Source organism: Protomyctophum bolini (genome assembly GCF_963924005.1).
Source record: "Protomyctophum bolini genome assembly, chromosome: 5".
NCBI lineage: Eukaryota > Metazoa > Chordata > Actinopteri > Myctophiformes > Myctophidae > Protomyctophum > Protomyctophum bolini.
In genome coordinates, this window is record NC_137866.1 from 24,554,738 (window position 1) to 24,569,361 (window position 14,624).

The 14,624-nt window shown below is 42.0% G+C and overlaps 2 protein-coding genes across 2 annotated transcripts; both read left to right on the forward strand.

Moving 5' to 3' along the window:
• LOC308316363 (tubulin alpha chain) lies at positions 1 to 5,205 on the forward strand (the record flags this gene model as incomplete). The annotated part of the gene is made up of 4 exons (XM_080764936.1): positions 1 to 59; positions 2,089 to 2,311; positions 2,917 to 3,065; positions 4,225 to 5,205. The coding sequence occupies exons 1-4, from the start codon at positions 57 to 59 to the stop codon at positions 5,203 to 5,205; spliced, it is 1,356 nt and encodes a 451-aa protein (XP_080621062.1). The 5' UTR covers positions 1 to 56.
• A 1,744-nt stretch (positions 5,206 to 6,949) lies between these two features.
• On the forward strand, positions 6,950 to 13,403 carry LOC308315799 (tubulin alpha-1C chain-like). The gene is made up of 4 exons (XM_080763951.1): positions 6,950 to 7,043; positions 8,354 to 8,579; positions 9,147 to 9,295; positions 12,315 to 13,403. Exons 1-4 carry the CDS (start codon positions 7,041 to 7,043, stop codon positions 13,287 to 13,289), a joined length of 1,353 nt encoding a protein of 450 aa, XP_080620077.1. The 5' UTR covers positions 6,950 to 7,040; the 3' UTR covers positions 13,290 to 13,403.
• Positions 13,404 to 14,624: the final 1,221 nt, after the last annotated feature.

A 14,624-nucleotide genomic window follows, 5' to 3' on the forward strand; every position in this document is an offset into this window, starting at 1 on the left:
GAAGAAGCACCGCACTAGCCTTGTGATATTACATTGCATAATCTCGACAAGCAATCATGGTACGTATATGCCTACGACCACATATTTATTACACTGTGGACTGGGGTTCCTTTGGTTTAATTGTTTTTATTTATTTGGGCGGGTTTAATGGAATGCTTTTTATTGCTGTATAGGAGCTTTTTTTCTGAGCGCCTCCCTCAAGCCCATTGTCACCTGCTGTGCTGCATGCCTAGCTGTCACATCATTGCATAGTCTGTAAAATAGATTACGCATTGCACCATCTAGCCCGTTATTTTTAATTCAAATGTATTGCTTTATATCGCCACCATTGCGAAACCTTTGTCAAGATTAACAATGAATCCGTGGCACGGATTCAATTGCTCATAGCCTACCTCGGCTCCTTCGTATAGGCTATAACGGTAGTTTGTCAGCCATTTTGCCAATATAGACTGCAGACCTATATGCAATTTTGATCTAGGCTATACATTGTCTATTATTCTGGAATATTTTAAGGCCTATTGAAAAATATTAATTTATAGTTAATCTTGACCACGACGCATTATATCAAATAAATATTCTTCTACCTATTCTAAAATACTTGTCTTTTCTACTGCAAAAGTAACATAATGTGCATTTAATCGTGGTGAAAAATGTGGAAGATGTGGTGGTCCCACCTCACCCTGCCCATTTTGATAGGTTGGAATGGCTTAGGGTTGACGACAGATTCGGACAGAGTATGGCCTACAGCATCTTGCAATGGGTGTGGTCCGTAGCCTACACGACTCGCTATACACCACCAAGATACCCAGTATAAGCCTACCTGTCTAAACCAAGTCCAGGCTCCACACCCACAACAATATGGGTTGCACATGGTTTGTTGAACAGTTCAACAAACCATGTGCAACCCAGATTCGGCATAAACAAACGCCCTACCAACAGTCATTAAGACATGTGAATGTGAATTCCTTGACTCCTTCAAAACCGCTCTCAAAGGGCACCTACGGTACTGGCTGCAATTCAAAACTGGCCCCTAAAATCTTATCTGAATCCCCCACCCCTTTCCCCCTCACTGTTTATATTTCTTCCCAGTTTACCTCCTTTTATGATGAATCAATCAATCAACCAGTCTCTATGGTATTCTAAAGAGGCAGAGTAGCCTCTACATGACCCAGATGATCTGTTCTCTGCTTGGGTGCATTATTGTGTGCTAGAAAACAATTGGTTGCTAAAGTAGGCTATAATGGAAATGTGTTGGTCTTAAATGTAATTTTCAGCCTACATAGTAGGCCTACTATAGTACTAGTAGCCTAGTCAAAAGATGATTTTGGAAATATACTGTTTAGACTCAAGGTTTTCATTATAAACCTTAAAACAAGGCTCCAGACTTCCCAAAACAAACTGACCATGCTACCACTGGGCCTCACTCCCCCCCGAACCCACCTCACCCCTGCCCACTTTGACAGGCTGGAATGGCTTAGGGTTGACGACAGAGTACAGCATCTTGCAATGGGTCTGGTCCACAAGATTCGATACACCACCAACATACCCATGTACCTGTCTAAATGCTTCCTTAATGTCAAGTCCACACCCACAACACCAGAGGGAGTTCAACAAACCATGTGCAACCCAGATTCGGCACAAACAAGGGACTAAATTAATTTAGCTCGGTGGACCCTCTTGTAAACACGGCGGACCCTCTTGTAAACAAGTGTAAAAGTTTATGGTGTCGTCCACTCACAGTTAACAGTTCTTGTATTGAGTTGTGCTTGGAATGTACTGTAATTCTGCAAACTGTTAATAAATACTTAAATCAAAAAGCTTCATGATGTCTGAGGCGGGTGGGTCATTTTTATGGAATTATGGATTATATCAGGTAAAATATATAGGTTTGTTTAGTGATGATGTAGTCTCAAGACAGACTGTTGACTCAATTCAAAGGAAAAGAGGGCACTGTTTTCCCTTTTTCTTCTTTCCTCTAAATAATATGATACACAGGGTGTGAAATGATCTAAGTAAAGTGTGATGTTATGAACTGAGTGGAGAGGATTGCAATTTAAAAATGCTGTAATGCCCCTTTTCTGCTTCCAGCGTGAGTGCATCTCCATCCACGTGGGCCAGGCAGGTGTCCAGATTGGCAATGCCTGCTGGGAGCTCTACTGTCTGGAGCATGGGATCCAGCCGGACGGACAGATGCCCAGTGACAAGACCATTGGAGGAGGAGACGATTCTTTCAACACCTTTTTCAGTGAGACTGGGGCTGGAAAGCATGTTCCCAGGGCTGTCTTTGTAGATCTGGAGCCCACTGTCATTGGTAAGCGTCATCTACTCTGGATAAATGCATATCTTTCAGAATTAAGGTTGTTGTTGATAAGATCAGATAAAACTTGATTGATCCCTAGATGTATCATACCAGCAGCAGCAGTGAGTGAAATAGACCTATACAGGAGAGGTGTTAGGTGATAGTAATAGGCAAAAGCCAAACCAAGATAGACAAGAATGAAAATCTAATTATATACAATAGTTACTTATATTCGGACACCAAAACATTCTTCTTCTATTCTGTCAGAATATCAAATTGTGCAAAGAAAAGTTACATTTGCAATGTAATTGTTTGTCGGCTTTCAAACAGTTCAATGACAAACCCACTGATGCACCCAGTCAATGTCCACAAGTTGCATTCATTTAGCTTTGCTTTTACTGGAAATAAAGTGCAGTATACAAACATTTACTCATTCTTCTGTGCTACTGATAAAAAAACATGTCTCCACGTAGGTGCATGAATTCTCCCTCCACACCTGTCCATAATTATAGCCTAGGCCTGGGAGGCGAGGCCGTTTGTGCCCAAAGCAATAAACCAATTATCCAATAATCAACAGAATATTCTCAAAACCGTCAAACCTCTTCTTGTTTCCTCAGACGAGGTGCGCAGTGGCATCTACCGCCAGCTGTTCCATCCTGAGCAGCTGATCACTGGCAAAGAGGATGCTGCCAACAACTATGCCCGTGGACACTACACCATTGGCAAGGAGATCATTGACCTGGTGTTGGACAGGGTCCGCAAACTGGTAAGTCGTTTTTAGAGTATATAAATGATTGTTTTGGTAGATGTACAATGTAAATGGATAATTGTTTTGTATGGGCCAATGTATAATTACTTAATTTGAATGTGAGATAACCTTTATTGATCCCTGGAATGTCAGGTGTCATAGTAGCGACAGCAACCACGTTGAAACATAGAATAGGACAAAAAAACAAAACACAACAAGCAGTCAAAAACTACCGGTACGCTAATAGGCACCCGTCTACACTCATACTCATACTTTATAGTATTTGGACACTTGCTTTGGCAATGTGAACGTATGTTTTCTCATGCCATTAAAGCTCATTTGGATTTAATTGAATATTCTTTATGTCAATCAAATACTCATACGATGCAGTTTCAGTCATAAATTGGGTCCAATCTGTGTGAGCCCCTGTGTACATACTCTCTTCCAGTTTCTCAATATCAGCCTGGCTGCATTGATAAGGCCTGCAGTCACTAATGCACGTTGTGCCTTGCTGACCCCTTGTGGCAAAAGTGTGCTATCTCACAGAAGATTCTGGTCATCTTTGTCACAACCATTCTTCAAGTTTCCTCAGTACTTAAACCACAGGACATTTTCTTCCTTACATTTCCAACATCTTTTGTCTTCTACCAAGCCCATCCTAAAACAACGCACCTCTTCAGACTCCATCTTAGCCCACAGCACTTGCCGTAGTGCTTGCCCTGGCCTCGGCCTCCTACAGGCGTATGCACAGGCTCAAATTATGTAATTTAAATAATTTATGTAGACATAGCACTATAGTGTATACACATAGTTTCCTTAGATATATATTGCACTGTTAGGTTCTTAAGCTTACGTAGGATTCATGATGACCTTTTTATGTTTTGATGTATTACCATGTTTTTTGTTCTTGCTTATTGTAAATCGCTCTGGATTAAGAGCGTCTGCTAAATGCCTAAATTGTAAATTGTAACTATGACAATGTCATACACAGAAGAGCTTGTCATTGATTGTCATGACACTGTTGACAAGTACTGTAGCCCTTAATGACAGTTGACACCATGTGGAACAAAAATGTATGAATATACTTATACATGTATGTTAATGTCATGCAATGCTTATGCAGGTGTCATATGTGCCTTAAAATGAACTGTTACTGACCACTATCCTCTCTCCTCAGTCTGACCAGTGCACTGGTCTTCAGGGGTTCCTGGTCTTCCACAGCTTTGGAGGTGGAACTGGTTCTGGTTTCACCTCCCTGCTGATGGAGCGTCTGTCTGTTGACTACGGCAAGAAGTCCAAGCTGGAATTCTCCATCTACCCAGCTCCTCAGGTGTCCACTGCTGTGGTGGAGCCTTACAACGCTATTCTGACCACCCACACCACCCTAGAGCACTCTGACTGTGCCTTCATGGTGGATAATGAAGCCATCTATGATATTTGCCGTAGGAACCTCGATATTGATCGTCCTTCCTACACCAACCTCAACAGGCTCATTAGTCAGATTGTGTCCTCCATCACAGCCTCCCTTCGTTTTGATGGTGCTCTTAATGTTGATCTGACAGAGTTCCAGACCAACTTGGTGCCATATCCCCGTATCCATTTCCCTCTGGCTACCTATGCCCCTGTCATCTCTGCTGAAAAGGCTTATCATGAGCAGCTCTCAGTCTCTGAAATCACCAATGCCTGCTTTGAGCCAGCCAATCAGATGGTGAAATGTGACCCTCGCCACGGCAAGTACATGGCCTGCTGCCTTCTGTACCGTGGAGATGTGGTGCCCAAAGATGTTAATGCTGCCATTGCTACAATTAAAACAAAGCGTTCCATCCAGTTTGTGGACTGGTGTCCAACTGGTTTCAAAGTCGGCATCAACTACCAGCCACCCACTGTAGTACCTGGTGGAGATCTGGCCAAGGTCCAGAGGGCTGTGTGCATGTTGAGCAACACCACTGCTATTGCAGAGGCCTGGGCTCGCCTTGACCACAAGTTCGATCTGATGTATGCCAAGCGTGCTTTTGTTCACTGGTACGTAGGTGAGGGTATGGAGGAGGGAGAGTTCTCTGAGGCCAGAGAGGACATGGCAGCTCTGGAGAAGGATTATGAAGAGGTTGGAGTTGACTCAATTGAGGGTGAGGGAGAGGAGGAGGGAGAAGAGTATTAAGTGTTTTATTTGTTAAATTACTTTCTATTGATACCTATCAACGGGGAGTATCTTATAAATGCACATCATATAAACAATGCACACTGTTTTTTTGTTGTGGAAAGGCTAATTTGGTTGTCGAAAAAGTTTGGATCAATTTGGTGTATTAATAAAATGCTCAACCATCATGACTCCCAAGAGCTATTTCTCATGCACTGTACAGTACCAACAATATATGGCATTTACTTTGAAGTCTATACTCTATTTGTGCACCCTATTATTGTACAGTACAGTCCTTTTGTCCCCTGTTTTTGATCTCTTTCTATAACCTACTACTGTATGCAGCAGCTGTGACTGATTCCCCTTGTGCACAAGACTAATCACTGATGACCAACATAGATAAAGTATATATGTAGAAAGTAACGCACTCATCACATGCATAATCTCTTATAAGTGCTTATAGACAGTACATACAGTATATGTATGCAGATGACCAATGACAACCTTGTTATTCATTGAGTGAGGGTTTTCAATTAGAAAATCTTACACTGCTTGATAGATTTTCTGTCATCATCAAATGTATGGATAGTTATATTTAAATCTGCCGTTAATGTGAGACGCGTTCACAATGGAATAAATTAAAGTAAAAAATGTATACAAATGATATGCACATAAACCACAGCTGGCTACTACAAGCCAGGCCTGGCTCCCTGAGTCCCTAGAGGTGCCAGAGGGGTGCCTGGCACAGTGGTACCCTCAGTTGCTAATTCTGTCCCCTCAGTTTAAGTTTTATGTACTGTTTTACTATATCAAAATGAGATGTGTCCCCTCGCCATTTTCAACTGCCCCCGCAGTCATTTCATCCGGAAACCGAGCCTGCTACAAGCATTGGAAATGCTTTGACTTGATGCTTGATGTTTAACATCTAAATATTCATATATCCCTTTGGTTTGAACAATTGAACAAACCGAATATATTATATTTATATATTTATTTTTAAATAGGGAATGGGCAAGGAGGGTGGTGATATGTGTTGGAGTGTTGACACGCAAGTGGCATATCCATGTCCTGGGAAACTGATGGCTTTTCTTGGAAGATCTGGAGGAGGTAGAGGTGGATTATCAAAAATACTCATGTGGAAACATATGAGTGTAAGAGGCAGCCTTCACTCGTGATTGTTGATTTGTGGTATCAAGTGCACCGATGAACAGAGGATGAACAGACCCTTTTAAGGCATGCTATTGTGCTTTGAAATAAAGGTAAGGCCTGCCCTATTAGCCGTTTGTGTGCGAACAGGAAATGTAACTGTACAGGACAGACTGTCCATCCATGCAAGCAAGCACACCTAACACATACATGAAAAACAAACCCACAACAGGCCAGCTGTGTTTACCCTGCCGTGAAAAGGTTCAAGACCAATAAGTCACAGGCTAAATACAAATTCCCATTCCAAAGTATGTTAATAATCTATTTGTTACTATAAGAAATCAATTTGGCAAACATTTTCAAGCAGAAAGGTCTGACATTCCAGTGAAATGGTATAGTATAGAGGAGGTTATACTCATGATACAGACACCCTCTTGTGACTGTCCCACTTTCTTGAAAAGATATGTCATCATGGCGTGTCAATGGAAAAAGATAACTCCATCTATCCAATAGAAAAGGAATCATGTGATGAGCAGCCAATCGGATCCAGCACCCCCCTTCTTTTGCCGGCTAGAACTATATAAGGCCCCACCCCAACCACACACTCCTTACCAAACTTCTTACACAGGTCTCATTGAAGGTCTACCTGTAAGAATAACTTATTTTTTCGTTCATCTCATCTCATCCGAGACTTCTCATACACAGACAACATGGTGAGTATGAACAGGGGATGTTTTTGTTTGCTTGTTTTGATGTTCAGAAGGATAGGCCTACATTGATTGACAAAGTGCATGTGGCAGCTAAGTTCAGATCTTAAAAGATGAATAAAACATATATATATGGGCTGGCCACATCGTTTAGTTATTAAATGTTATTACTCCTCTAAATAAGTATTTTATTATGATGTTTTAAAACACTGTCATTGTCACAGACAGCTATACAGTCTGTGACTTGTGCATTCTTTGGCACTCATCCTTAAATGTCCTGCCGTTAAAATAATCAGTGCTATCGAACACCCTTTACATCTGTGTGTTGTTTCGAAAATATTGAACCAATGAAAAGTAGTATATTAAAAAGCGCTTTGGACAACACCTCTTAACTCCATTGGACCCTCAAACCGTCTGCTAAATTAAACACCTAACTCCACCACCTCTCATGCAAGTAATTGACAATATAAAAAGTCACCAACTTTGATGAGGCAGTATTGCTTAGTTTTCATAATAGAAGGTTTTCATTTTCTGAAAAATGAACATTTTGGAGTTGGTTTCTTCCCGACAGCAGAGATGTATTCTTGTGAGCTTAGTAGCTTACACTAGCTCAAGAGCTACGGGTGTAGCACTATAGGATGAAATGTGAATCATGCTTTCTCTGGGTTATAATTGTGATGATCATTTCATAGTGACTTGGCTATGGCCTCAGCATGAAAGGCAGATGTTCTGTTCAAGCTTTTTTCCCCCACAACTGACAAATACACCCAAGTTCTAGTCTTTGTAATAAAATGTGTGTGTATTAATTCATAGCGGTAGTAGTTCCACCTGACACAAATGAATTGGATACTTTTGCCTGCCGTAGCCTACATGGTTTATCACATGTTTTAAATTCAGGCAACAGGATGACTAATAAGCCACCACATGTGTTATGTATTTTTTGCCTGAAAATGAAGTGTTGAACTGAAAGAACATTCTGTCTTGAGTAGTTGAGTTAATTTAAGCTTGCAACTTGTCAGGTGGTGTGTGGTCATGGTATCTTGTGCTGGTATATCTTGTGCCGCACAATGAGAGCCTTCTTTCCTTAACTCCTCCCAGCCCGTTTCACTTCAGGACCAGGACTTGTTTATTTTATTGTGTAATGATTATGTTTCAGGTTCAGAGTTCAGAGTTTTCATCGTCATGTGGGTATGGTGTATTTCCACGATAAAAACAAACAATCAGCGCAAGTAGCTATATAGTTCTCCCAACCCCAGTGATTTGCCGGGATGTTTTAAAAACAAGAGTGTCTATATGTTTCCTAACTTTCCATCCAGCGTGAGTGCATCTCAGTCCACGTGGGCCAGGCTGGTGTCCAGATTGGCAATGCCTGCTGGGAGCTCTACTGTCTGGAGCATGGGATCCAGCCGGACGGAATGATGCCCAGTGGCGGGCGTGGAGGTGGTGGTGGAGACGATTCTTTCAACACCTTCTTCAGTGAGACTGGGGCCGGAAAGCATGTTCCCAGGGCTGTTTTTATAGACCTGGAACCAACTGTCATTGGTAAGCTTCATCTGCTCTGGATCAAAAATGTCAGAATTAAGGTTGCAAGATATAAGATGAGATAAAACTCGCTCCCTGTATCCTACCAGCAACAGCAGAGTGAAGCACAGGAGAGGTATAGGTGAGAGTGAAAAGGCGAACCAAGATAGATAAGAATGAAAATAAAAACTAAAAACAATGAAATAGGAATAGGAATCATCTGCACCGTGTCTCTGAATCAATGACTTAACATCATGTAGAGTCTATCAAAAATTTCAAAAAGTCATAATGTACAATCTATCAGCAGGGAATATTAATTAATATACATCTTATTGGTAGTGAAGGGAATGTACGAGAATTAATATGAGAATTTAGTGTCTAAATGCGTTATACAGTGAGCATATCTGTATGAATATTTGTACAATTTGCAGTATCGACAGTAACTATATGAATCACAATCACCAGTTAACAACAAGAAAACATTAAATGCTCCGTAGTGTATTGCATATATCTGAGCATTATATGGTAATAATATTTAGGATAACATTATCATTGAGATTACTATACCGTATACAATCTGTTCCTCAGATGAGGTGCGCACTGGCATCTACCGCCAGCTGTTCCATCCTGAGCAGCTGATCACTGGCAAAGAGGATGCTGCCAACAACTATGCCCGTGGACACTACACCATTGGCAAGGAGATCATTGACCTGGTGTTGGACAGGACCCGCAAAATGGTGAGTTGTCTTAGGCGATAGTGAGATAGTAATATTGTCAAAAGGCCCATGGAGACTCACTGCCAATCCAGCAATCACGGCTAAGTGGCTGGCAGCTTGCTCCCTGCACACAGGTGTGGGAGGCTACAAATAGGACTAGCGCTGCACTCACTCATTCAATTCATGCATATCACCACATCGGCTTGTTGTCTACCAACCTCCAGCACCATCTCTCTCTTGTCTTCACCCTCCAACTATGTGCGTCTACGAACCAAATATAAATAGCGAGGGGTTGTTGACAGTTTCTGACACCTGTATTGAAGATAAATAAGAGGTTTTATGATGATTGGCCAGAGATGGCTCACCCTTTTTCTGCAAAGCTGCCACCCCCTGCTGTTCAATTTCAAAGACAAAAACATTATACCGGTAGTTTCATGAGCTTAAACATTTCCGTTAGTTAGTTTGGTGATGTTGAGACAAACTCGATTTAACGGCCATGTGTACAAAAATAATTTTACATATGGTTGCATAATTAATTGAAAATAAGCAATAAAAAAAAAAAACATTATTTGGTCAGCTGTTGCACCGTGGCCACATTTTGTCACCGTAAAACAACAAGGGTTAACAACCAGAACATTGTACAACCCCATTCCCCATTCCTCCAATGCTTTCTCACACCCAGGTCATTCTTTGGTGCTGAGTTGGGCAACATCTGACCGAGTGTCAGGCGTGTGACGCGACAGGCTTTCCTGTCGCGTTTTAAATGTTTTTACTGGCACGTCAACCCATTACGAGTTGGGAGTGATCACGCACGTCTGCATTCCATTGTCAGTCAAACGTGACAGTAGGCCTAGATGTTGCCCAACTTAATTCCCAGGTCGTATTCACCATTGATTGATTGATTGAAATCTTTATTAACAGTTTGCAGAATTACAGTACATTTCAAGCACAAACTCAATACAAAGACTGTTAACTGTGAGTGGACGACCCAATTAAGCCTTACACTTGTTTACAACAGGGTCCACATTGTTCAATTCATCAAAACATTTAGAGACAAACAAATAGACACTTCTATGTAGTTAAAGAACAGAACAGGAATTCATCATATAGGAAGCGAAAAGGGAAAAAAAGTATATATACAGTGAGGGGAACAGGGGGATAAAAGAAAAGAAAACGAAAGACAGAGTGTAGGGCGCCTGCACACAACACCATGCGTTGATGCCATGTGTGCATATGTGCAGGCACCCAACACCACGTCCATACAAAAACATAGTACAATCCATAGTACAAGGACAGAGTGTAGGGCGCCTGCACACAACACCATGCGTTGATGCCATGTGTGCATATGTGCAGGCACCCAACACCACGTCCATACAAAAACATAGTACAATCCAGATACAAATTCAGCTTTTACAGAGGCCAGTTTCGAATTGCAGCCATCCGTAGGTGCCCTTTGAGAGCAGTTTTGAAGGAGCCAAGGGATTCACATGTCTTAATGACTGTTGGTAGGGCGTTCCACATTTTGGTCGCATAGGAGCGAAAAGAATTTAGTCCCTTGTTTGTGCCGAATCTGGGTTGTACATGGTTTGTTGCACTCCCTCTGGTGTTGTGGGTGTGGACTTCGTTTACATTAAGGAAGTATTTAGACAGGTACATGGGTATCTTGGTGGTGTATCTAATCTTGTGGACCAGACCCATTGCAAGATGCTGTACTCTGTCGTCGACCCTAAGCCATCCCAGCCTGTCAAAGTGGGCAGGGGTGAGGTGGGTTCGGGGGGTGAGGCCAAGTAGGAGCCTGACCAGTTTGTTTTGGGAGGTCTGGAGCCTTGTTTTAAGGGCCTTTGAGGTGCTGTGGTACCAGGAGGTGGATGCATAGTCAAAGAAACCTTGTACAAGGGCTCCTGTTAAGGTCTTCAAGGTGTTTTTGTCGACCAGTGAGGAGATCCTGTAGAGGAATCTTGTTCTTTGATTGACTTTTTTGATTACGTTGGTGGCCATCTTATCACCGGAAAGATTGGCCTCCAGGATGGAACCTAGGTAGGTAATTTGATCCTTCCGTGTGATAATATCATCACCAACTCTAACCAAGAAGCCATCTGCCTTTTTGAGATTACTATTTGATCCGAAGAGAATGGATTCAGTTTTTCCCAGGTGTAAGGATAGTTTGTTATCAGCGAGCCAGGTGCAGATTCTACCGAGTTCAGAGCTGAGGGTCTTTTCAACCTGCAGTTGACCTGGGAGAGAGTGTATAGATCCTTCAGAGGTCAGTACATATTATTTGTCCGAAGATGGGAGCAATAAGCAGTGAGCACAATGAGCAACAAAGGCATTAAATATTATAAAATTTTACTTTTCCTGAAAACTTAAATTAATGATTAATGCGATTAATGATTATGAATATGATTAATAATTGCGATTACAATATTCAGCGAAATATTTGTGATATGAATCATAGCATCCCTATTCTGGACATGTCATCATAATAGGCAAACATTTGTCAAAAAACGTTATGGTCACTGCTGACAAGCTGCTCCTGGAGGTTCCCAAAAACTAGACTTAAAGGGCTGTGCCCTTTGGTGCTGCTGCCCCCTAGGCGCTGGAACAGTCTACCCCTTACAATTAGAAGTGCTCAGACTATTGGGGGTTTTTCAATCTTTCCTTAAGAGCTTAGCTGACAGCTAAGTCCTGTGACTATGTTGTTGCGCACAATTTTGATTGTTGTAAATGTGGTATATAATTTGATTTGATTTGACCTACGTTTAGGAGATGTCAAAAATGTATCTATAATCTAAATGTAGTCAGAGGGATTTTATATCCTTGAGGCAAATTTGTAAAGAGATGTGTGTAGCAAGTTTAGTGTAAATCAGACTCAAGGCATTGGAGTTCAACATCTTGATCTAGCAACCCCATCAGGCAAATTGGTCTCATATTATGTTATGACCCTTATGGGAACTTTCAAAATCACGGCAGGAGAAGAACAATTAATACAAAGCTTTTCGGGCTTGAAGCCCCAATGACTATTATACTTCTCTCTCCTCAGGCTGACCAGTGCACTGGTCTTCAGGGGTTCCTGGTCTTCCACAGCTTTGGAGGTGGAACTGGTTCTGGTTTCACCTCCCTGCTGATGGAGCGTCTGTCTGTTGACTATGGCAAGAAGTCCAAGCTGGAGTTCTCCATCTACCCAGCTCCTCAGGTGTCCACTGCTGTGGTGGAGCCTTACAACTCTATTCTGACCACCCACACCACCCTAGAGCACTCTGACTGTGCCTTCATGGTGGATAATGAAGCCATCTATGATATCTGCCGTAGGAACCTCGATATTGATCGTCCTTCCTACACCAACCTCAACAGGCTCATTAGTCAGATTGTGTCCTCCATCACAGCCTCCCTTCGTTTTGACGGTGCTCTTAATGTTGATCTGACAGAGTTCCAGACCAACTTGGTGCCATATCCCCGTATCCATTTCCCTCTGGCTACCTATGCCCCTGTTATCTCTGCTGAAAAGGCTTATCATGAGCAGTTGACAGTTTCCGAAATCACCAATGCCTGCTTTGAGCCAGCCAATCAGATGGTGAAATGTGACCCTCGCCACGGCAAGTACATGGCCTGCTGCCTTCTGTACCGTGGAGATGTGGTGCCCAAAGATGTCAATGCTGCCATCGCCGCCATCAAGACCAAGCGTTCCATCCAGTTTGTGGACTGGTGTCCAACTGGTTTCAAAGTTGGCATCAACTACCAGCCCCCCACTGTAGTACCTGGTGGAGATCTGGCCAAGGTCCAGAGGGCTGTGTGCATGTTGAGCAACACCACTGCTGTTGCAGAGGCCTGGGCTCGCCTTGACCACAAATTTGACCTCATGTATGCAAAACGTGCCTTTGTGCACTGGTATGTTGGTGAGGGTATGGAGGAGGGAGAGTTTGCTGAAGCTAGAGAGGACATGGCAGCACTCGAGAAAGATTATGAAGAGGTGGGGGCGGATAGTACCGACGGTGATGATGAAGGAGAAGAATACTAGACTGGCATAGACGTTTTGTAATGCTTTGCTCCTTTCTGTTGTGTGCAAATTGTCTGCTTTAAAATAAATGATTTTACAGCACAAGTTTGTCCTTTAAATTTAGATTATATTTAGATAAACCTTATACCAATAAGTAACATATTCTGTTGTCACTTCCACTCCTGTAGGGGACAGTGTGTCTTCTTTTTTGTAGTTGAATTTCTGGCCTTGTCTGTTGGTACTGATGATCGGAACCCTACACTCATAATGCAGTAGTCACTTCAGCATATGACTTATTTTTTTTACTTACAAATTGCCCCAATTTGTAGATGTATATTGTTGGTTTAACAATTCATTTTGTGTCAATAATATCATGGTTAAAAATATAGAAACCCACACACGCTTGTGATCATTCAACACTAGATGGCAGTCAGTGTTTGGCAGCGTTTCTTGTATACTGGGCTAGGCTGAGGTTCAACACATTTTGCAAAGTTGCAAATCTATTGGAAAAAAAAGTCTGGAACAAAACATCACACCAAAGGCCTATATAATTCACATATATATAAGTTTCATATTTTAATTATGTTTTTTTTCTTTGCGGCTTTCTCCTTTATTTTTTATGGAGGGACAGACAGTAGGCTGACAGGAATTGGGGAGAGAGATGGGGGGTGGGGGAAGACATGCAGTAAAGGCCGTCGGGATCGGGAGTTGAACCTGTGGCACACTGCCAGACTGGATTACCTGCCAAGGTCCCTGGACTGCTGAGCCACGGCCCAGGCTATAGTTTACTATTTTTAATATTAGTTTAATCTTTAGGTGTGAACTCTTTCTCATGCACATGCAGCATGAAAGCTTTAAGAACCTAGGCCACTGCCTTGGTCTAAAATAAGGCTGGTATTCACTGAGGCCCAATGGGAGGGAGGTATAGGGGGTCTGTCAAGTTGGCAAACAGGTGGTGTTTAAAAATACTATCTTTGTTCCCACAGTTGCCAGACTGAATTTATACTCTAAACCAATAATTAAATTGAATTTATTTCATGGTAAACCGGCCAAGAAAACAAATATTCTTGTGGTGTGCTTGCAAATCTGACTTTTATGAGGAAACATTTTGGACTGTTGGAGAAGAGTACATTTTATGAATGGTGTTGGTCAGTGTATGCTTGAAAACTGATTCTCTGCTTACTATTCGAATTCACTCAAATAAATCATGAATTTCACCATTACTGTAAAATAAGTTTTATTCCGTTATTTTGTCATTCAGACCAGTTCTGGCAAAACCAGATGAATTACTCTGAATTCAGAAATGTCGCGGACTATAGCAACTGCGAGTGAAAACTAAATGGACAAAACAAAATG

Bases quoted from the DNA above. Each gene is read 5' to 3' on its own strand.
- LOC308315799 (XM_080763951.1), top strand. The intron at 8,580-9,146 runs GTAAGCTTCATC...TCTGTTCCTCAG, and splicing joins CCTGGAACCAACTGTCATTG to ATGAGGTGCGCACTGGCATC. The intron at 9,296-12,314 runs GTGAGTTGTCTT...CTCTCTCCTCAG, and splicing joins TGGACAGGACCCGCAAAATG to GCTGACCAGTGCACTGGTCT.